The sequence below is a fragment of the Gymnogyps californianus genome, chromosome 3 (assembly GCF_018139145.2).
Source record: "Gymnogyps californianus isolate 813 chromosome 3, ASM1813914v2, whole genome shotgun sequence".
Taxonomy (NCBI): Eukaryota; Metazoa; Chordata; class Aves; order Accipitriformes; family Cathartidae; genus Gymnogyps; species Gymnogyps californianus.
The window spans coordinates 59628754-59653847 of record NC_059473.1 but is presented as its reverse complement, the minus strand read 5'-3'; the positions used below and the strand labels follow the sequence as shown (position 1 = coordinate 59653847).

The window sequence follows — 25094 nt, the reverse complement described above, 5'->3', positions numbered from 1 at the left end:
CTGAAGCTAAGCCCAGCTTTCTCCTTTGCTAACAAAGGAAGAGATAAAAAGCATGGCTGAGTGGCAGGAGGGCAGGATTCCACATGTTGGTAAACAACTTACAAGTTAACTCTAATCAAATAGAGCAGGTTAGCTGTTTGCTTATTAAGCACAGAAGAGACTATCAACAGTAGCGAGTGAGAACACCTAGCTACAGCAGACAAATGAGATCTCAAAGATCTGCAAAACAACAGGTCCAGAGGTGGTTGTTATCTATCCAAATTACTTATTAGAACACTCAGATTAAGCATAGTAATTACAGCCATGCCACAAGATCCAAAAGTGTTCTCTCACTGTTAAATTGCTCCCACACCAATTTAAGAGGTTATTTCCCATAAAAACCCTGACAACTTGTCCCAGATATACTTCAACAGTTTGAGAGATGCAAACTCGCCTCCACTTGCCATTGTGGACCAGTCTATTATCCTTCCAGTCAATTCAGGACCACTCTGGCAATTTGTCTGCCAATGTTTTCATCGCTTGTCTTCGTCTATCTCAAAGTTACCTTGTTAAATTGAGGTTTTCATTACTCATTCCAATTCCAAGGCTAACACTGGACAGGTAAACCTGCTTAGACATGTTAAAAAAAACTCGTAAGTACTAGTTCATTAAAATTCAGATGTTTAGTAACGCAAACAGTAAGAATGGATTCCATGAGTATTTATTTTATGTATGCCAAAACAAACATTCATGTTTTCACACACTATTTTTTAATATATCTCTCACCAATGCTACTGAAACTCACTGGAAGGTCATAATACATACTGTAATTTAGAAATTCACATATTTAGAGCTCAAAGTATCACATGAAAGTGCTTTGAAAGTTTTGCAAGTTTTGCATCCTACCTTTGATTTTAGTTCAATATATTTAAGAAGCTGGACCACACCATTTCTAATAAGGTGACCATATAAGCTTCTCCAGTGGCAGAAGACGGCTGCAGGCAACAGCCCTTTCCATGTTATATGTCAAGACAGTTGGTAAGCATACATACTACAACTTCAGGGCTTCCTAGAAACTATGCATATACTATTCAAGAAATCAGGTAGGCAGGAGCTAAACACCACTCCTGATTATTTGGTCCAACCTACCTCTAGCCATCAAAGAAGCTGTGGGCATCAGCAAGCTGTTCTCATCTGCCATTTTTCTTCAAGGGGGAATAAATGGGCCCAACTCTTCCCTATTACAATGAGATACATATCATAGGTGACATCATCTTCTGGAAAAATGATGCCCAGGAGTACAGTACTATTTGTTTCAAAAGAGCCCTCAGGCTTTGCAAGAGATGGACCGATGAATTACCTTAGTAGGCAATAAGCAAACTGTATGTTTACTAGTGGAGTATGATTTTTCCTACTAACAAGAAAATACATTTATAACTAGCTGATTAATATGGACACAGAAAAAGAACATGTTTTATAATAAAATTAGATTTATTTTTTTTATGCAGTAGGACTGAAAAACATCATCTGGTCAATTTGGTAACCTATTAAATTTTTCGTGTCGCACTTTATTAATTACCTTTCCTAAGACATCAGTGACTATTTAGATTGATTTCTTCCCACATTAATAGTCTATGATAACTCTAGATTGTAGGTTCCTTTTAAAACACTTTTATATCAGTCACCAATAGCCCTCCCCTTTTTGAAAATTCAAAATTCCTTTCTAATATCACCTCTACATAGTAATAGTTACAATGCATTAACTGACATAATTACGTTCTACTCAATATACAGTACACACCTTCCTCTTCCCACCCCCAATAGTGCTGCATTATTAATAAAGACAAGAAAAATAATAGATTCAGCTAAAATCCTTCTAGTATTTCATAGATATATTCCCGAATAATGGTAGTGGAACCGTCTTTGGAAGTTACCCTTCTCCAAGAAAAGATCAGCTATACCTGAACGACTTCAGATAAAGCTTTGTCTAGCCTGCTTTGCAAAAAACTTCTAATGATGTCAATTCTACAAGCTTCCTAGGAAATTTATTTCAGTCCTTATCCATCCTTGTGCTTGGAAAGGGTTCTGTTCCCCTAATGTCTACTAACCTCTAACCTGAATACTTCCTGCTGCAACTTAAAGTCAGAACTTCCTGTCACATCCCAAACAATGCAGAGAAGCATTTATTATCATCCTTCTACATACCCAAAGGCAATCACCGTAACTCTCTCAGCATCATCCGGTCTGGGTAAAAGAAATTCCAACCTTTTTTAAGGTACCTGGGGTGGTGAGAGGGAAGGGGAAGAGAAGGAAGAAATTCTGGTGATGAAGAAACTGCCGGTTTTAGTGATAGGTTCTCTAATTTTGAGAGAAATAAAAGAAGTTCAGAAAATTGAAATAAAAAAATTCAAGACACTTCTCAATTTAACAACCTAACTTATCGATTGTGAGGAAAGCAACACCCAAGAGAAGACAGCACCTTTCATTACATTGCCCTTATACATCACCCCAAGCACAATCAGGACTATAAGGAAGGAGACAGAGTTCTCCAGTAAAAGCAACAGAAAACACACATGTTCAAGTAATTAAAAACATGCCAGTTCTGATATACAGTAACAGTTTACACTGACACTAACAGCATTTAACAATTTTTTTTGTACACATCATAAGCATTGCCTGTGATCTCTTCCAAACATGTTGAGATTTCTCTTCATAGAAATCGTCATTCAAGTCTGAAAAGAATAATCTGATCTAATCTGGTCTCTGCATGGATTCTTAATGTCATATTTGTCATAGTTCAGTGCCACTGGAAGAGTAGTCCGCTTGTCACCAACAGATTTCTCTTTACAGAATTTTTTTATTGTTGTTTTGCACAACACAGAGCACACATAATTTGTGGAATTGCTCTCCTGTATCTAACCAAGCAATGCTGCAAGGAGAAATGTATTATTCTGAGGAGTTTCATTTGACTAGGTTAGTCCTACTAGTGGAGTACAAACTGAAAACAGAGTTTCTGCAGAACAATTTAAAGCATAAGCATGTGGTAAAAAAAAAATCTTAAGAAAAAAGTTGGGAAGATACCATCTTAAAATACAGTGCATTCCAAAAGATATTTTTGGCTGTAATAAACAAGACCTTAGAGTTGGCCTTCAATTTGTAGTATGAATTGTGCTACAAACCACATTTCTAGAACACAACTACATTTCAGATACTTCTTAGGAAAGGATGTAGTAAGTTTGTCCCCAGACAAAAAGAGGAAAAAAAAAAAGTGTAAATATATTACCAGGGCTGCATCTGTCAGTGGCCATTTTCTCCTTTGGAAAGATTCCACCATATGTCAAACTCCACTCTACAGGTATACCTTTATTAAACTGGTGACATAGTTGTGTTCACAAACATAACATGAGATTAAAAGAAACAGATGCGGATGACTGGATTCAAGCTCTCCCAGAAGCCAGCCTCCCACCTCAAAGTCAGTCACACATGGTACTAAAATTTAATTGATGTCTTACCATAAGAATAAGACAGTCCCTTTAAAACTCTGCTTTCATCAAATAAAGAAAAAAGTTTGTTTGTGGATGATTTTTTGCTTAAAGAAAATTCCACTGGAACCTGCCAGTACAAGAGTAGATTGCATTCAGCTACCTTAAGGGGACATCCTCCTCATTCGTTCCCACAACCACCGAAATCCCCTCACTGTCCTGAGGGTCCTTGCTTTAAATGAGGGCAGCCAGTGGCACAATATTATATATGAAGGGTCAGTAGTTCTGAAATGCATTCACTCCCATTGCTCAGAAAGATGGCTGGACATAGTGACCTTCAGAACAAGCTTCATCTTTTTTCCCAGGCTTTGTGCAAGAAAAATAAACTCGAGATGGCATGGAGCCTTGATAAGTAGCTGAGGAAGCAGCCAGTGCCAATCTTATTGCAAAAAAACCTACCCCAAGCCATAGCGTAGTAACGTAATAATAAATAATAACAAACAGCAAAGCAAAAGTAGTTTTGCTTCTCCATCCTGCCAGCTACTTAGTATTAACTAGTTTTTGTGCCTGCTGATCAACACAGCTGAGGAAAATCTGTACTGAAGCAAAAATTATCAGCCAGCGTGTCTGTCACACACATGCACAGACCTCTGAGTTGCCTGTAGTCCAATCAACACCTGGCCCTTTTATAACTATCACATACTGTTAAACACTACTTTGAGTTATTTATACTTTTTTCACACATACTAGACCAATGCTGTCACTGGAGAACCAAGCTGATCTCCTCAGTTTCCTCCACCGACAAATGAGCTTCAGTCCACCTCAGCCAACACAGCTATCAGAAAGCGGCGTCATCTTACAAACTGAAAATAAATTTAGAACTATAATGTATGACCAAAGCTGAAGCAGCAATAAGTTTTCCGCACCTTCAAAACAAAAAACATTTAATATTTAATGCTAACATATAAAAAGCAAAAATGAAAGCTGATTGTCAGAATTAGAATACAAAAATTAAGCTGGAAGTAATTACAAAAAATAATGATAGTAAAAAAGTAGGTTCTGAAGCACTACAATACAAAAATTAGAAACAGTCAATATAGGCCTGGTATGCCTAATTACCAAACTATCTGAAGTACATTACCTTGTAAAAAGTAGTGCCTTAAGCATTAAAAAATTGTTCTTTTGCAAATGTAAAGAAAGCCCATGTATAAAATGGTCACAAAATTAAAATTGTCTGCATTAAATATATTACACCATGGACTCTGCGAACCTAAATTTGCTGTGAATTTCTGTTTCTCCGAGACCCAGGCAGTTTCACAGGTCACTTTGCTATTCCACAAGTTTGACTATTGACAGGTACTTAAATCAAATACCTCCCCTTATGCAACTTGCTTAGAACTTTAACTGAAAAGCAAAATGAGTATTTAGGGTTACAAAGTGTTTTTTCTTATAGCAATTCCTATACAAGCAATATTTAGACCCACTTAATCAAGTATTCTTTAGAAAGTATTCTGTACCATGTTAAAGACAGATTATGTATCAAGCCACCTCATTTTATATAGCAGAGCAGTAGCCCCTCTGTGCAGAAATATTTCCGTCACGGCCTGGGCTGTCTACTAATTCCCAGTTGTACTTTGTTGCCTGCAAAGAGTATCTCTGAACCTTCCCCAGTTTCTTCCAGTCACCCACACCATGAGCACTGTGAAAGATAATTCAAGTGGCAAACAAGTGCCACCCGAACAGCCAAATGCCTCCCTCTGTAAAAGCACATAGTGCAACACCTCTTCTTTTCTGGTACTCTCACCATCTATAGTGCTTCCCTCCTCAATTAGAGGAGCATAGAAAAACAAAAGCAACTTTAAGAGACTTCTCTGCAAGACTTGCAGAAATGAGAAGAAAATAGGGCAAGACTACACCACCACTACAAAATGAACGAAGCCCCTTGCCTTTACCTCTCCCATCCCTGCAACAAGTTCAAAAGCTGTCTCGAGCAGAAGAAAGAGGCAGTGCTGCCCCTTATGGCTCTCTGAAAAGTGCTGGAGGAAGAAGCATCAGTCCACAGAACACAATGGTAAAGAGCAAGCACATACAAGGTATTTGGAAAGAAGAGAAGGGGAGACATTGATTTGTGAGGGAGTATGTGGAAAAGAACAGAAATAGTGCCTGGTTGGGAACTTACTAGTCTAATAATTACACACAGAAAAACTATGCTAAAACAAACTGCAAGATTGCTACATTCAACACTGCCAAAATGAAATAAAATGCCAGCATGCCTGTAGAAGTTAAATTTGATACCCTTCTGCCAGGCTCTCCTTCCCCTGTCATATGCCTTACGACAGAACTTCTAGTTTCAAGACCCCCAGTCCCCCAAGGAGCCTTGCTTCACTTAAAGCTGTGGGTGGGACTGTTCTGGAGATGAACTGGGGTTTAAGCGAAGACGACTTTTCTGTAATAACTATACACAGAACTGGAGATTGCAGAAACCGGAAGATGTATGGTCAACGAAGCAGTTTTACTGTTTCTTCATTTATGCTGCCTGTAGCCACAGGTGAAAGCAGCCTCACAGAGCAGAGCTTAGTTCCCAAAAAGCATTGTGCTACCAAACTCATGAGTAGGCTGGCATTGCTCAAAACTGTAATTTCAGTGAAAGTGCTGCCATGCCCTCAGAGAGGCATGCCCAGCATAGGCACAGGTTTCAGAGATTTTACTTGATAAAAATCAAGTTCTTAGCACACACAAAAGACTCGAGCTTGGGCAGATGTCAATACTGGACTTTTATGAAGACAGCACAACATACATCTTTGAGAGACCGTCACACTTGCAGACTCCCGGCTATGTATAACAAAGATTCAGAATAACCCACTATCTCTTCTATATGTAACCTGCAAGCCTGTCTCCTGGATCTTTCCCTCGTCATCATGGCACTGGAAGTAAAAAAAGAACAACTTTGGCCAGAGCCACAGAGCTTCCCTGTCAGGAAAGATTAGCACAAGAGAAATCAGGAACAGTAAGAAAAGGGAAAGGTATTTCTGGACTGAAAAACCACAAAAAGGTTTTGAAACCTTAAAGCACTACTGGTATTACTGTCCTTAACAGCTCTCTTTTCTGACGTGCTCTTAAAACAAATATATAAATAACCAAACTCCAAAAGCAGTCGAATAATGAAGATCTATGCACCATGCTGTCATTCCCAGAGTTCTTAATTCTGCGCTGATGAACTAGGACTGCCAGTTTATCTCTGTGAGCCACTTCAACATCTCATATCTATTCACAACTATTTTTCATATGTTTATTTTTCACTTTCAGCCTCTGAAGTGAGAGAGATTTTGGTAGGACACAACATGCATAAGCATCTTAGAGTGCAGTCCAACTCTGTCTACAGTACTGGATACAATAACAAATGAAAAATCGAGCATGTATATCAAAAGTTATTACTAGCTTACTTACAGGTACTAACTAGATATGGACACAAAACAACTGTCCCTCGAGTAAGTGAAATTGATTTCCAGAAGTTCAGTTCCTCCCCACTCCTTATTCCTCCCCACCTCTTCTGCATGCATTGAACAATCTTCCGAAATTGTCAGTCTTTTCATCATTCAGAATATGAAGGCAAGCATAGCTGGCCTAGGGATGCACCCATTCTGGATGAATAACATAACTATGCAACTCTTATCTGTAGGGATCAACTTCAGTGACGAGTTGTATATTCCCTAAATCTTTGACCTTTATTTTGCAGTCAGGAAGAATACTTGTAATAAAGCTCAAATTAAAAGCTTATTTCAGTGATAGTGTTATTTCAACAACAGTGAATTACCTTTGCAACAAATGTCACTTCTTTTGTATTGAACTAAGAAGCAATGAACCTATGTTCTCCTTTCACAAATGCCATTTCTTTGCTGCAACAGCAAGAGCTAGTACCAACAACTGTTTAAAAAAAAGTTTCAGAACAGAAAATAAACTTACTTTTGCCAAGAACAGTCAACTATCGGGTAATACTGCACCTCCAGACTATTATTTAGCAAGTTTAATTGTTGGTTAAAGTTTTCTAGGATGCAATAATAGAAAGGTATGTGCATTGGGAAGGGCATGTTTACCTTTCAATTGAGCTGGATGTCGGCCCACAACAGTTTCACTTACTGGGATCCAAGCATGTCAGTTGTTTTTCTCATATCAGACTGTTTTGATTTTCACATTCATAGCCAATTGCCTGTTTCCCAAACTCCTCTTGAGTATGAGCTGAACAAAAAAGCAAAACTATTTTATCCCACCCAATCTTTATATGCTTTCCTCTGAAATGTCCTTCTGCCCCCAGCACACTTCTTTTGATATACTCAAGTACCGGAAATGAGATTCTGGCTTCCAGGGACTAGCATTAAAAAAAAACAATGCACAGTGCAGCCTGATCCTAAAAGGGTCTGGGGTTCATTACATTAGAGGAAAAAAAAAAAAAAACAACCATATTTTACTCTGAAGATGAACACTTGCATCAGTGATGAGAAGCTTCAGAGCTTCCACAGCTCAAGGTAAAGAAAAGTGAGCCTTCTGAGCTTAGTGTCTTGTAAAAGAAGAATGATTATCCTTTCAAGGTCTTATATTGAATTAGATTCATCTCTGTCAGATTTCAGTCCACAACTTCTTCCCCATCTTCTGCTCTACAGACAATTCCTTCTGCTCTGATTAGCTTTAGGTGTCTTATTTAACAAAAATCATTTTAAAGGCCAATTCTTTTATCGCACTGTGAATAGAGACACCCACTCCAACTCTTGCATGCAGGCTGTGCAATTTTCCATTAACTGCTTTATGATTCTTCCTTCATCCTCCTAAGCTGAAACTTTCAACATTTACAATACCAAAGAAAACAACAAAACAAAAAAACACCCAAGTAGGCAGCTGAATGGGACTGTGAAGAAACAGGCAATTTCCCTGGGTTGTTTGCTATCTCAGCTGAAGCGTGGGAGAAATGGCAAGGATTGAGAATACTCCTTTCCTGGTTCAGTTTAGCATATTTTGAGCTAACTCAGCTGTTTTTATACAAACTAAGGTGAAGAAGCATTCATGCAGTTTTTCCATAGGCTCTGCTATTGAATGCAATACAATACATTGGCTCTGCAGTCTGGATATGAGGAACACAGACTACACAGGCAAGGATGCGGGAAGAAGAATTGCTTCAGTTACTGCTCCGTGTTGTGTTACCAAATTGGGTATAGTGTCTTTTAAAAAAAAAATTACAGAAAAACTGTAAGACACGAACAACTAAGGAGCACTTAATAATGTGTTTTTTGAAAGATGCTGCAGTTCAAGTTCTGTAAACTACAATCCAGTTACTTCAGAAATAAAATACAGTTAAGAAGTCAGAAGTCTCTAGATTCTCATCAAGCAACTAAATAGTAATTCAGGTAAGCCTAAAGATGTTCTGTTTATGCCCTCACAGATGCCAAACAACGAATCAAGACTATGTAACAACAAGTTTCCTCAAGCTGGGATACAATTTCAAATCACAGCTAAGATGATCTGACAATCTCCTCCCTCTTACTTCCTCCCTTGCACTAGTAATAACATTCTTCTGAATTTTCAGGGATTCAGCTCAGGGATCTAAAGCAGCAGAAAGTTTTTCTTTGTGTGGGCAGAAGGGAAGGATAAGCTTTCTGCAGGAAGGGAACTCCCTGAAGTGGTTCACCATTGGGTAGAGAAAACAGCAGAGCCAGACAAAAGACGTAACATCTGAGGCCTGGGAGAAGGGAAGAGGTGGGTCCATCCTTTTCAGCAGCCTACAACCATCAGATTCATCTTGCTGCAACTGAGCCTGCTAAACATAAAGGAAACTGGGATGCTCCTATGAAATAGTCTAAAGTTTTGTTTGAATTCATGAGCAGTAAGAATCCAATCCCTGTACCCTCAGAAAAAGCAGGCAGGTCTACAGGCATGAAGTTCACTCTGAAAAACAGTACTTTGAATATGTGGTATGGTGAAATGCCCTTTTGGCTTCCACCAGCCTCAGAGAAACTTAGCAGTGATAGCTACTATAGAACATAGAGATCCAGATACATTTCGCTCAAATAAAATATGCTCTGTTTCATTTCAGCTTTCTCCTTTTATCATTTTATTTCCAATTTGTAATACAGAACTGGACACCTGCCTTACTGGAATTATTTACACTTTTTTTTTTTTAAGCAAATCAATGTTTAAAGGGAGTTTGGATATATCTGACATATCTAGGGTGTTTTCCCTTCCCCAAAGAAAACAAATCCAGCTTTAGCAGCTTTTCAGACAAACTGTTTCATCCTTTATGTCTAGGAGTCCGGAAGCTGGAATGTGCTACCTATTAAGGTAGAAGCATTAGTCTGAAGCTAGTATTGGCAAGTAGCAGGCTCAAGGAGGAAGCTGAACCTGCAGGATCCGAACAACTTTTTGACCTGGCTCAAGCACTGGGAGACAGACTCCATGATTTTACATATCTGCACAATGATATAGGCAAATAGAATGTAGATCATGGGAAAAAATTGTACTCTCATCCCTTATGACTATGGAAAGGGGAAAACTAAGGCCTTCAACTTCACCGTTGCTGCCCCCTCATCCCTTCTACAGCAACAGTGCTCTCAGTCTATTGAAAATGAACAAGAGGCTAGGAAGATTAGATGGAAGGAAAGAAAAGTTGACAAAATTTGAGACATGGACAAACTGATGAACACATCACACTGCTGGAACAACTGTATACAGAGATATTCTTTTGGATGAAATTGATTTTGTTTAAACTTAATGCTGTTTACATGATAAGAAAATACTAACTATAATTCAGCAAAAGCCAGATGGATAGTAGAGGGCAAAGCTTGGTGAGGAACAGCAGATAAGTGAAAGAAAGCAGGAAAAGAACCTACCAGAAGTGTTAGAAAATGCACTTTGAACTGAGAAAGCCATATTCAAAGGTGAGAAAAGAGAAGAGGGGACAGAAAGAACAGCTATGGCTATTTCACTTGCAAATTTTTAAGTTTTGTTGGACTGAGACTTTAGGTTCAGATCCTAAGACTAGACAAAACTGAAGTTCTCGTGAAATACGCATGTAACAAATGAGTCATTGAAACAAGATTAAAATTATCTCACTAGATATATCTTTTGCTGCCCTATGGAAAGAAGTTCTCAGATTTTCACAGATAACACAGAATGGCTGAGGTGGGATGGGACCTCTGGAGATCATTGAGTCCAACCCCCCAGCTCAAAGCAGGGTCAGCTAGAGGAGACCGCTGAGGTCTACATCTGGTTGGTTTTCATTACGTGTATAGCCTCTCTGGGCAACCTGTGCCAGTGCTTGATCATCCTCACAGCAAAAAAAACCTAAACCAAACAGGCAAACAGACAAGCAGACAAAAAAACCAACCCACCAACCCGCTTTTTTCTTATGTTTAAAAATGGCATTTCATTTTGTGTCCGTTGCGTCTTGTCTTGTCATTGGGTACCACTGAGAAGAGTCCAGGGCTCCTTTTTTTTTTTTTTTTTTACTGCCACTCTGCAGTCAGGTACTTACTTTAATAAGATCCTCCCTGAGCCTTCTCTTCTCCAGGCTAATTCACTGAGGCAAATCAGAAGTGACTATCCTCTTTACACAGTGCACGCCAATCTTTTCTATCACACCGTGCAACGCATTTCATGTACCAGTCTACTCAGACTAATGACAAAATTTACTTGGCTGTTTCCACACTCGATACCTGTCCAGCCCTGGAAAGAGTTCAAATCATGTTGAATGATAAAAGTATCTTAAAAGTTGTATTTTTTCACTATATAGAAGGATTATGAGCGTCAGCTCTAAAGAAACCACATTCACAAGAAGCAAGTATTACAGAGTTGCAATATGATGAGAGAGAAGTCACTGCTATTCTAGCTTTTACTTTTCTTCTTAGTGCTTTTAACTGCTTTACGTAGTTCCAAATTAGGAAAAATTATAACTCTTCCACATTCTAATTCAACACTAGAAAGCCCTTTTTGCCAATAAAACAGTATTTACTAAGGAACACGCATAGATAGTTGTGCCATGAAAACCCACACCATGAGCACAAACAAGCATGCCAGCAAAATTTAAGTACAGGCTGGTATGACACTTGCTTCTCCACCCTGAAACATGGCATTCATAACCAGTGGGATATCTAACAAGTGTACTGAACACGCAAGACCAGGACTGCAATTTCCTGATATCCAGACAGCTCAAAAAAGAGGGTACACAAAATTAATCACAATCAGAAACAAAAGTTTTGTATTAGAACTCCTTTTCCTGGGGGGTGGGGGAAGCTTCCAATCCCTGCCAATGTTGTTTAATCTACATTCATAACTTCTAGTAATCTACTGAGTGTTTATGCTAAAATAGTAACAAATTCTAGTATATCTGTTCCTTGCTCTTAGGAACTAATATATATTGATCGTATGTATAAGAGACATATACTAAAACCCACAAATTTATTTCACACATTCACTCAATGCAAACAATGTAACAGTGTTATCTTGCACTTAAACTGTAACATGAAATTCACAAACTGCAGATTTTATGTACATCTTAACTTCTGAGTTCAGGTTCTCAATTTTCATTTTAATTATCAGTATTTTATTTAATCTGTTTTGTAATTTATTTTTTTCTTAATAAGGGTAAAATTTAAAGAAGCTGAACTGACTGCATATTCACCACAATAAACGCACACTGCCAGTATTTATTGCAGTAAGCAACTTAAGGGGATGGCAGGAGTGGACAAACATAAAACAAAAACAGCTGTGATCTCATTAGCCAAGCTCATTATGTAAGACCTCATTAGCCACCATCCCACAATAATGTGAATAAACCCTACGGACACTGATGAAAAGGAAGGGATCAGGAATACAGAAGCTGAATAATCACATAGCACTACAGCACACTGTCAACTTAGCAGTTAAAGTTCTGGAACGCAACTGGGTAAGAACTCCACTAATGCACACTGCAGAAAGCCCATGGTCGGGCTTCACAAATACAAAGCCCCCTTCACCTAGTAATTGCAGTGCGAACAGGAGTTCAAATATGAAGATGTACAACAGGGTAAGGGACAGGGTGTGTGTTACACAAAACAGAAACTCCAAAACGTTTCAGCCTCCTTCCCTAACTATGTTTTATGTTAGTAACATTTAATACCTCTGCAACGTGAGAAATATGAAGAGAATTTTATTTTTGGCTATTACACATAGGCTTCATCTTGATTTCTTGATTTTAGTCTGTTTCTTTAGTTTTTAAAAAGTTTAACCACTTTACAGTATTTGTATGAAGTTCTGAAATAAATGCACTGTAATTATATGAAGTTTAATAAACTTTGGTAGTTCCAGCTGACTTCAGGAGATTTTTCCCCTTTTCCATCAGCTTTGCCAAATGAAAGACGAGCATCATTGACATGTACAAACCTTTACTGGCAGCCTAGAACTTAAGTGATCATCAGCTACTACAACCTCACTTAGAAAGATCATCAATCAGGATAGCAAAAATTTCCTAGATTAAGTTGTTATAACATTTTAAGCAATTTTCCAAAATATTCCAGTATTTTCAGCCAGTGGGTTTTTTGACTGGGCTATTTTGAAACAATCATGCAGCTTAGAAAGTTAAAAATATTCTCAGTTTTCTCCTCTTCTGCAGTCATCTTCACTTTCTCATTGATTAGTTCACATTTGAATGTTATAACTAACAGTTTAATGCTACACTAGAATGGAGAGACTGTTTCCATTAGAAATTTAGTTTTGTTGTTGTTTTTTAAGTAGTTAAAAAGTATAACTTAGTTGTTAAAAGAGAATTTATATATTTAATGTCCAGTTCAAATCTGAGCATTTCAGTTCCTACCGAATCTACAAATAAGCCCAGATATTTCTAATAAAATATTTTTTCTGCTCCCCCCCCCAAAAAAAAAAACCAAGAGAATGAACTGAACAGTTTGGTTCAAGTTCTGCACAGACTGATATTTTCTCTTTTCTTTCTAAAGGAAGATAATTTCTCGGTCATCCAGATCCACTGATGCACTTTTTGTATGAAATGCCATTTACAAAATAATAATGCAGCATAGCTATGACAAAAAATAAATCATGCAGCAACAAAGGTATTTTTTGCATCATTAGTCCAAATTTAAACATGAGTAAAAAGAATACTTTACATGAACCTAAACATGTAACATGATTCCTGAGAAACTGACTTGAGAAAACATCTGAAAAAAACCCCCATCTTTCCTTCAAACAAGGTATGAAAATTTCTGCAGGGTTGATGTGAGAAAAGTCCCGGAGATGGTCACATGACAATGCCAGTCTTCCAAGAAGAACTAATAGAAATTAGTTTTTCAGTAGTGTACATTTATTTAACATGACTCTCCCTACACTAGTCTCCAGAAGACTATTTTATACCTTTGGCACACATCCATTCAGATAAAGGGGCAACAGTACCTACTCAAGGAAAGACAAAACAAAACAGGCATACTATACAGATTATATCAACAATAGAAAACTCAAACTTTTGAGTGATAAATTAAGATAGATTTTATCAAACAACTGTCACAAAATTACAAGTCTAACCTCACATTCTGGAGGCTGAAGATGTACAGAAGCATTACCCACTAGCATTTGTAAATATTTGAAGACATTTATATAGGTGAGAATAACCAAACTTTTGAAATTACCTTTTTTCCCCACTCTGGGAGGGATATCAAATATCCCAGGTGAGAATTTACACCTATCTACAACAATCACACTGAGCTATGATGAGCATAGAAAACCACCCCGCAGCAGGCTGTGATGGAATTTCCCCTCTTTCTCCAAGTGGTCGGGGTGACATCAGGCAAAGAAGACCACAAACGTTCACATTTCACTCTGAAGATGCACGTGTATCGATGGTCCAAAGCTACACAGTGATTTCCTCAAGGTCCTGAGAGGACATGGTATCTGAGAAGCCAATATCACTTCTTACACTGTTACACTCCCTATTTTCATTGCCCTCCACCTCTGCAAAGAAAAGGTGGAAATATAAGTAGAACTATAGGTGAGAAAGGAGTAAATTAAAAGACAAAAAATTATGTTTAAAACCTGTCTTCTCCATGAAACAGTAGATAAAGGCCATCAACTAAGCTGAATACAAAACAAAGCTCAACCAACAACAAAAAAAAAAACAACACCAAAAAAAACAAAGAAAAGCACCCTCAAAAAAAAAGCTGTTTAACATTTCTTTTGGAAAAGGAGTTAGTGTTACAAAACCATAAAAAGCCCCTGCAGTTTCAGGGGAACTAAAGCAAGTACAACTTCCAAAACCAAGAGAGGTTATCCTTCTGTTATCCTCACAGAATTTTACTCTGAAAAATGAAGCATTTAATCATTATCCATTTCCACATAAATAGACCTAGCCTTGAAAAGTAGAGGTACATGACCTAATATCAAATGCTATTAGTACACTTCTGGGTAAAAGGATTTCAATTTATATCATATAATTCATTCAAAGCAGGTTTAAAAGTTTAAACTGATGTACCTGCTCAGTGAATTGCTACTTTAAGATAGGGTAGTACAAAACTATTCCCTTTTGGCCAGGGAGAAACCTCAACAGACATACTTGCACACATTACTGGGAAACTTAGAAGAGATGAATTAAGTAAACTTTTTTGTGACCAATGAAAGGGAAGTCCTTTGTCAAGGAAAAAAGTATTAGATATACTTATATTAGATATAACCTGAAAGATATTTGATTCTGACAGTTAACATTTTCAGGGTAATTTAAGTGCAAAGAATAAACAACATCTGGTTGGAATGCATACCATCCCTTAGAAATTTGCCATATCATTTGGTATATCTACATAAACTCAATACAAAAAGTAAACCCTAAAGATTAGGCTTACTGTATTCCATGTCTTTTTCACTAAGTTATCAGAGGTGCATAATATGGCAAAATGAGAAACAGAAATATTGCTTTGGTTTAATTTTAATGCCAGATTTATTTTCTTTTTGAACAAAGAAAACTGGGGGGAAAAAAACCACCTACTGATCACTGCATTCACCTACACCACCATTCACTATTAGGCGGCTACTGCCTTCATGTAGAAAAGGATGCAGTTCTCTGTTGAACAATCATTTTAGTTTATATGCCATGATTTTTGCTTTAAAATCCATTTTGACATCTTCAGCAAGAAATGCACTACAAGTTTATAGCAGCCTTTAACAGCTGAAGTCAGATTGGTAGCACTTCCTTCTAAGGAACTCATAGTTTAAGGACATGGTCATCAAAAGACGCAAGTAACCTACTTTTCTTAAGAGCAGAGGAAGAAAGATAAAGGAGGTTATTAGATGAAGAACATTCCACCTACTTGGAATATGACCTCACACTAAGAATCCATCTCTTGCAACAGCAGAAAACATTTGCCATAAGATGAAGATGATTGTTGATACCACAGTGAAAATGCTCAGCTTGCTGACATCAGTGTTTACACAGAGGTTTGTCACAGTGAGCAGCAAGTTACACCACTTTGCCATAGCGCACGCGCTATAGAAGTTCAATATTGAACAATCTACACCGCGTCAGAAAGCATGACTCATGAATGTCCTCCAGTCACACTGGTTTTCAAAGTGGGAGGCATGGAGCAGGTTGCCAGCAATGCACATAAACAGTCTCAGTTTAAATAATTTTCCAGCATCCATCTTTTGAAAGACAGTGCAATTACACAAATGCTCACAAAAGTCAAATGTTAACCAGCTCAAAAAAAAAAAACCTCCAGTTTGTTGAATCAGTGCAAGTGGCAAATGGTATCAGAATTGATAGGGCTCTGACTCACATTTAGAGAGAAAAAAAGCTGCACTGCTTCAGCCCTTCTGGCATCCTACCATCTGCTCCAACCTTCTTCCAGAGCCACTCACCCTGCAACTGAGTTGACAGAAGAAAACAGGACTGTGCCTGAGTCAATTCAGTTCAGTCAGCATCTTCACTTAAACCCACCTTTCAGGGGAAGTTTAATTTGCCTGCCTGAACTGAAGCAGCTCAGGTGCAGACACGTTCCCTCCTGCTACCTGCACAGTGAGGTCCAAGAAGGAAGGTAGCTGGCACACAGGGGCAGCATTAACTCACAGTAGCAAAGCAGCCAAGCTCATCTACCACCACTCTGGAACTCGTGAAGCTTGTGCATCCATACAAGATTTGCCATTTAACAACAAGATATCTGTTTTACATATCCTCCTGTGTTAAATATGTCATTCAGCCTCCATTTTGCTTTCCTGCAACCTACAAAAACAGTACCCCAAATGACCACAGCCATAAAGGGTTCTTTTCTCTTTTGAGTATGTATACCTCACTGAATAAAAGTGGTAAGTGTGAAGTGCCTTAGTTTTGCCTCTCTTTATTGCACCAATAAAGGACTCTACATATATGTAAATACAGTGGTTGAACTGGCTAGGTACAGCAGTGAGATCTGCCCTTCAGTTATGGATGCTATCTTTGCTCTGGGGAAAGGAATTTGTTCTCCAAGCTTTTCATGCAGCTACTTTTACATGAGCACTAATTAGTTTAACAAAATACGTATGTCTGTGTAACGGTGCAAGGCAAAGCAAAAAAAGGAAGTGCAACACAAACCCAAATATGCAAGAAAAAAAATGAAAAACAGCTACATATCACGAGGTTAGAGTTAGGAAATGTATTTCCAAGACAAAATAACATACCCAAATTTTAAAGACACATTAATTTGTGGTGCCTCATCTTGAGCATTTTAAAATAGGCATCATTTTTAAGAATGCCTCAAGCACAGCATCCCTCTTGGGACCCAAAAGTGCTTGCAATGATTCACGTTACATTTAATAGACAAGTTACAGAAATAAAACTGCTTGTTATTTGCATTCTCTTCCTTTGGAAGGGGAGGGAGGCAGGAATTATAAATACTTCACTTGCTTGAAAGCTCATGGTTTGTTGTTGTTTTTCTTTTAAGCAAATTCTGGCTTATCTCTTTGAAAAGGAAAAAGAACAGTGAAATGATAAAAGGAAGAAGTGGTGATGTACTTGGAGTACATGAGAGATAAAAGTCAACAGAGAAAAAGGAATAAAATCAGCCAAAAGTAGGAGCTGGAAAAAGTAGGCAGGAAAAAGCACAGAAGCATAAATATGAAGAAACAAACATTATAAAGGCATGGTTCAATGTAAAATGCTATACAGGTCAAGATGTATGACATATGTTTGCTTTTGGAGAGCTAGGATTTGTTGATTCAGAGAAACGTATTTCTCCCCTGGAGAGGTTTTCAAAGCACGTGAGATACAGCTCTTGATGAATGAGTGTCAAGAGTACAATAAAAGCAAGGGGGGGGAAAAATCACATTGGAGGAACAAACGAAGCCAAAAGGGTAAAGGACAAGTGTTTATGTTAGCATGATGCTTTCCCAGGAATTAGCCGTCAAAGTCATCTCTTCCCTACTCCCCCTCTTCACTGCCTGCAACCGGGGAATGACTTGGAACATGAGTACCTATTTTCCAGTTTCCAAAACTGAAGGGAACAAAATAATTTCTTTCAATTGTAGCAAAAAGACCAAACAATTCCAAGAACATACAGAGTATCTTTCTCTTCAATGACCGTTTGACCTTACAGTTCAGTCACACAAGGCACATGCCCATTTAAAAATCACTTTGCCCCACGTGTACACAAAGGACTGAAACACATTTCTGTCATATTCTGTAAATAGCTGGTTTATGAGGAGCGTCATAACCAAATCAGCCAAATAATGGAAGTGACATTGTAACAACTCAAGATGTTATCAACTGATCAATAATTAGAAACTTCAGACTACTAGGAATAGACGCACTCAGAAACTGCTTCAAAGTAACACTTTTTAATCAGGGACTCCCCTCTTTGTAACATTAACAACCTTCTGCAGTTCAAACATCACAAACATGCTGAACGCCATTCTCATAGTCTTAAGGTTTGTTTTTTAATTAGCCTTCACAGGATGAGTAATTATTTTCCAGTGGAAGTGCTTTTTAAAGACCAAAATCTACCTTATTATTATAAAAATGAAATATCATTGCCACCCTCTGCTTTGATTTTCCTTAAAAGGAGAGCGCAAGTGATACACGAATGACTCAAGACCACTACACACAGAATTTATATAGTTATATAAAGCCAAAGATTTTTCCCTGCTTCAAGGTTGCCAGTTAGAATAAGCACCAATTATATATCAAAATACTGTAGCTTGACTAAAAATGCTGTCCATCACATACGGTTACACTGCAAATAAGCTCAAAGACATGACAGAAGTTGTAGTGTTTGACTCTGGTAGAGCACATAACTCACAGTAGTAATGAAATCAGAAGGTGACGAACAGCTAGCAGCTCACGCTGCTTTAGCAGTTCTGAATCATGCAACGGCAGAGAATATTTATCTATGAAGGATCAAAGTGTTAAAACATATAAATAAACTGTAAATGGTGGCTTAATAAATAAGTTTTACAATCATGATTGTAAACCATTACAGTTTTGATCCTAAATTAACATTCTGGTATTTCCAGGAAGTCCAGCACCTGCCTTCAGAGGCTCTGCTGAAGGTGATAAGACCGCACACAGATGCAAGTGTCAGCCCACAAGAGAAAAATCTTCCCAAAATTAGGCCTAATCATGGCAAACACAATAGAGTAGCACCCAGTCCTGATGTAACACTATCAGGTTACACCTTTAATACCTCTTTAAAACCAGGGAAGTAAACACACTTGCAGTACATGGATACCATCATTGACTGTGTTATTTCAACTACTCAAAGGCTGTTCAAGCAGCTTCATAATGTCTGCAGAAGATTTACAATTAATAAATCCCTCTAAAGTAATCTGGAGCCCACTAAAGAGCTCACATATATATTTAGCCACTGGTTACCTGCTGAGCATTTTTACCTTCTTTACTACTACCAGTATGTTAAGATGGTCTACATTTAACTGGTACAATTTAGGGTTTGTTAATGTCACTATCTTCTTCCTTGAAGATGCCAAGTAATGAATGACCTTGGTTGTTCAACTGTACCACTTAGCAAAGCGAACAGAACTTCTGGAGGCAGCACTGAAGCTTACTTATAAATAATAGTTCCTATTCAAGAAAATAGTAAGAGCTGCATATGTAATTTGAAGAATTTTTTCCTGCCACAAGCCATAAATCAAGCTACAATAGTTTAAAACAGGTAAAGTAACATTAACTCTTTAAAAAGAATTCAATTACTACAGCAAGTGTTTTAAGAGTGTGAGCACCTTTGTACTTGGTGCTTTATTTACTTACTTTTTTAAAAGTCAAACTGTATTGTTCATATCAAGTGCCTAATTCTTTATTGTCATCCATAGTTAATTTAACCACTCCAACGTAAGTGCAAAAATCAGTACATTTGATTTGCTGTCACTATGTGTTCACTCTATATAGATGAAAAGGGCTCCTGAAGATTCCAAGCAACAGAGAAAAAAGCCCTAGGAGGACACCAGAAGCCTGCTTAAAAAAGATCCAAACGTCCAAACCAAACATAGCTTAAACTAAGACCAAACTCGCATACAAGTTATCATAAACAGAAAGTAATGCTGTTACTTAGTGGTGAAAAGCTAGGTACATGCAAAATTGTACAGCTCTTTTTTTTTTTTTTTTTTACTAACTTGGAATTCTCATCTACAAGCTATTAAATGACTTCAAGAGAAAAAAACAGGCCTAATTCATAAACTAATGAAAGATACTGCTTTTCTTGCATTCAATTCTGCAACAAAGGGTCAGTATTTTTGCACCTGCCAGTTTTGATTCTCAGCAGAGTAACTGACAGACAAGAAGCTACATCATTTCCTGACCATCCCAAACCTGCTGTTTTACACTCCTCTTGCAACATCAGCAAGAGCTGGAAACCTGTGGTATAAAAGCACTACAACCTTAATCCTCAAACATCAGTTTTCCACAGAGTACGATAAACAAAACAGGATCGTGTGTCCCTCAGCATCTTATCAGGTCATATTTTCAATTATATAAACCAACATTAGCTGAATTCTGTCAGCATTCTCTATGACATCTGGATAAACATGTTTACTTTGCTTTCAGCCAGAAAATAAATAACTAGAGGAAGAGCAGGAAGATATGAAGACTTTAATGTCACTTACTCAAATGCAAAGAAGAGTCCACTGGTGACCAAGATGAGAACAAGAGTCAGGTAGAAGACTCCAGTCTGTCGAGCCATCATGATCCTCCCATTGCAGAAGAATTTGTTTCTTCCAGGAAAAACCTCCCATTTTCTCTTGGGAGCTGATTTCTTTTTCTTATGGGGAGACTCCATGGGAGACGAAGAGCTGTGTGTGCTGATCTGACTGTATTCACAGTCTTTCATGGGCCCACTACCACCTCCAGGAGTCATCAAGAGAGAGTAAAATGTGGGGAGAACCCCACCAAAAATATACAATATATATATATGTGTGCAAATATTCTTCTGACCAAGATAACCCTCTCCACCAGCCCCAGTTAACAAAAAAGGCAAATAAAAAGATGAAAAGTCTGCTACCAGACTAGCAATAGGTGTATCATGCAAACACCAGTTAACTCTTCAGAAACCAAAGCTGTCATATCAGAAACACTTGAGAGGGATCCTTCCTTCCTTCCTCCACCAGTTACAAAACAACCATGTAGGACAATCCTTTTTAAAACAACTTATCACAAAACAAGACCAAAAAAAAAAAAAAAAATTATAATGCAGTCAGGCTGTCCAAAAAAATTTAGTCTTTTTTTTCAAGTTTATTTTCAAATGGTAGGGTTTGGGTTTTTTTTTTCCTTCCCACGCACACCCTGAGAGATCTCTCCGAGGGTCAGAAGGTTGGTCAAGGCAAGGTTTAGCAATCGAGTCTATCATTCATAGAGATTTGTTATAATCCTCCTTTGCGCAGCAGATTTCACTGCTAAAAATGACCATTCCTAAAACGTTCCCTCAAGAGACACTCGTAACAAATCATTAAGCAAAAACAAAAAAAAAAAAACAAAAAAAAGAAAAAAAAAAAACAAGAAAGAAACCAGGCTGCAACTCCAGCTTCCGAGAAACACTTCAAGCTCTCTTCTTCCTGAAGCCGCAATTCAGCGGGAAGCGGCCGCCGCTCCGCGCAGACCTGGGGGCGCAGGGCTCCCCGCGGGCCCTTCTCCCCTGTCACGACTCCACCGAAGGGGATTCTCCCAAGCCCGAGGCAGCCCGGGGCAGGGCCGGTCCCCGACAGACACCAGCGCCTCGGGAGCAGGTCCTCATCCTCCCTCCCCGCCGAACCGCTCCCCCGCCTCACGCCCCGCGCCCCGGGCGGTGCCGCCGCCGCCGCCGCCGCCGCGCTTAACCCCCGCCTCCCCCTACACAACAGGTCCCCGCCGCCGCCTCATGCTCCCCAGCGCCTCAGCCCGGCGGGGCGGGCGGCCGTGCGGAAGGGAAGTCGGGGAGGGAGAGGAGAGGGAGGCTTCGCCGCCGGTGGGAGATCTCTGCCGGGACTTCTCCCTCCCTTCACCATCCTCGCCGCCCGCCTCAGGGCCGCCGCGGGCGGTCGCACGCCGCCGCGGCGCAGGCTCTCGCCCACGGCCCGCGGCGGTGCCGGGCCCCCCCCCGCATCCTGCCCCCTCCCCTCGGCGCAGAGGAGCGGCTTCCCGCCGGCGTCCCTAGTTTCGCCGTGCTTTTGCCCGGAGCAAGGTGAGAAAAACGCCCAGCTCCCCCTCCGCGAGCCGCAGAGCGGCGACTTTCTCCCCCCCCTTTTTTTGGAGCCTCTATCCAGGTTTCTCCCCGGCAGCCAGACCCAGAAGCAGCAGCTGCCACCTCTTCATCTTCAGGGGGAGGCGGTAACCACCGCAGCGGTGGCCGCCCGCGGGAGGAGCGGGGGGAGGCGGCGAGGGACGGGACCACACAGGCGCGCACCCCCCGCCGCGGTCGGTCAGTCAGTCAGTCAGCCGCTTCCCGGCGAGAGGGCAGGCAGGTCCCCCGCGACAGCCCCGGCGGGGACGCCGCGCCGCCGGCCCGGCCCGGCCCAGCCCAGCCCAGCCCTCTCTCGAGCCGCTGGAGCGCGGCGACAGCGCTAACGCTTCCCCATCGCCGCCTCCGCAGGTAGCCGCCCGCCGGGCGGGCTGGAGGCGCCGGGGAGCGAGCCGGGCGGCGGGTGCCTGCGCTGGAGCCCCGCTCCCGCCGCCTCCCCGCCCGCGCGGGGCGCCCGCTCAGCCCTCGCCTTCCCCGGCCCACGCAACCAACCGCGCGCCGCTCCCGGCACGCGCGCACACAGGCACGCGCCGCCGAGCCGCGAGCGATGTCTGCCGTCAGCCCCGGGCGGCGGCGGCGGCGGCGGCGGCTCCGTCCTCCCCTGCTCCAGCTGCCGGGCGGAAGGCGAGCGAGTTGTGCGGGTGAGCGATAGGAGATGAGAGGCCCCGCCCACGCGGCCCGAGCGAGGAGGACCAGCCTCCCTCCCCCCGCAGGCTCAGGCGCGGACGCCGAGGGGCACGCCCCTCCTCCCGCTGGGACTTGTAGTTTCGCTCCTCCCCCCCCGCTTCCGCGAAGCGGCCCCGGAGGCGGGAGGGACTACAAGCCCCAGCATGCCTTGCGAGCCGTCCCGGCGGGAGGGGGCGGAGCGGGCCCGCCGGGCAGCGCGGGAGCGCAGGCAGGGCACGGCGAGAGGCGAGGGCAGAGCGGGGTGGGGAGGCGCTACCTCGGCGCCGGTTGGGAGGGCGGTTGCCGCCCCGGGCGGGGCTCGAGGTGGCTTCGCCCGGCCCGGCTGCGCCCTCCGCCTCTCGCCCTCCGCAGGGCCCCGTTCCCCCGAGGCAGCCCTGCCTTCCCAGCTGCACTCTCGTGCGGGGTGGGCACGGCGGCGGCTGGTGTGTATGTCCGGGCTTGTATTTCAGTCAGGCCTGAAGGCCGGGGCTGCAACCCCTGGTCCGTCCAGCTGGGCGTTGCGCTGCCCCTCCGCGGCTCCCTGGTCACCCAGCTTCACCCGGGGTTGTTCCTGTGCCAACTACCCAAAGTCCTCGACTGCACCGGTGAGGTGGGCCGACAGGCGGCTGTCCCTACTTTTGCTCATACATGCAAACGTTTCGCTGCTTTAGCGGTGGCATCTGCATGCTCCATTACGTTGCTGGAAGAAACGGACTTGTCCACCAATGCTGACGTGTTCGTACAGACCCTGACTCTGCCCTGACTTCATGAGGCGCGTCCCAGAAAAGTACGAGCCACGAAGGAAAAGCTTTTCCAGAAATGCAATCCTGCACCGAGCCCTTCTCGCGCAGTACCGCCCCAGTGCGAAATGGCACTGGTGGCAGGGTGACCTGCAGAAATCCCAAGGAGAGGGGCTTCCCACAGCTAAAGCAGAACCACTCTCAAAGCTGTTTGCTGTTGTTTCTGCTGAGTATGTTCTCCATGCATGTCCAAAGAAGAGCAAAGAAGCTGGTGAAGGGTCTAGAGCACAAGTCTTATGAGGGGCAGCTGAGGGAACTGGGGTTGTTTAGCCTGGAGAAAAGGAGGCTCAGGGGAGACCTTATCGCTCTCTACAACTGCCTGAAAGGAGGTTGTAGCGAGGTGGGTGTCGGTCTCTTCTCCCAAGTAACAACCAATAGGGCGAGAGCAAATGGCCTCAAGTTGTGCCAGGGGAGGTTTAGACTGGATAGTAGGAAAAATTTCTTCACCGAAACGGTTGTCAAGCACTGGAACAGGCTGCCCAGGGAAGTGGTTGAGTCACCATCCCTGGAGGTGTTTAAAAGACGCATAGAAGTGGTGCTTAGGGACATGGTTTAGTGGTGGACTTGGCAGTGTTAGGTTAACGGTTGGACTCAATGATCTTAAAGGTCTTTTCCAATCTAAATGATTCTATGATTCTATGAAGTGCTAGAGATAAGTGGGCATGCACGGTGCTAACAAGGGTTTAACTTTGACGCATCTTTTACAAAGGTTTGCAACTTACTAGCGGAGCTGTGTAACCTACAGAGAATGGACTAGTTTGGGACATGTGGTAGGAATCAGCCCTCAGTTCAAAAAATCCAAAAGCATACTGAACAAATTTCTGGAAAAAGTTAAGATCTATTACAGTCAGCCCACATATCTCATGGTTGAGTGTTGTCGTAGGAGAGACACCAAAAACACAGCGTGAGGATGCAGCTGAGTTCTCGTACATAGCCAATGTGTTTTCTGTTTTCATAATTCCATTTCTAATTTTGGAATGTAATATTTATCCCTTTAATACGATAAGCTAATTCTTTATCCATAAACAGTGCCTGATAACAAAGGAACCATGGAACAGATTGATCAGCACTGGATACTCCCCCTTCCTTGGAGGAAATTAATTACTCTGGTAAACAAATTACAGAGTAGCCTGGTAGACACTCTCCTGGTGAGTCTACGATCCATTTTATTGATACACAAGAATCATTTTGGAAATGTTAATGCCACATGGGAAAAATATGGAGGGGTGTCTCCCTCTGCAAGGTGTAAAGGAGTAGTCCTTTGGCAAGTGGGCAGCGGGATGTAAAACCATTTTCTGATATCATCTCTCATGCAAATGCGTTGGCATCCTTTTTCTCCACATGTAATAGATGCTGCTGCATTATTCCTTCCCATGTCCTCCTCCTCTTGTAGTGCCTGTTGTCAACAGTTTGCCTGCTATCTCATAACTTAGATATCACAGCATTTTTTATTCTTTTAA

General features: G+C 41.3%; 1 protein-coding gene across 4 annotated transcripts in view; it reads right to left on the bottom strand.

The window, feature by feature from the left end:
* The window catches only part of ZDHHC14 (zinc finger DHHC-type palmitoyltransferase 14), a 110629-nt gene extending 89542 nt beyond the window's left edge, over positions 1-21087 (bottom strand). For all 4 annotated transcript variants that reach the window (XM_050893853.1, XM_050893855.1, XM_050893854.1 and 1 more), the window contains exon 1: positions 20562-21087. In XM_050893853.1, coding sequence (XP_050749810.1) covers positions 20562-20812 — 251 coding nt within the window. In that variant the 5' untranslated portion in view covers positions 20813-21087. The remainder of the gene's footprint in view (positions 1-20561) is intronic.
* Positions 21088-25094: the final 4007 nt, after the last annotated feature.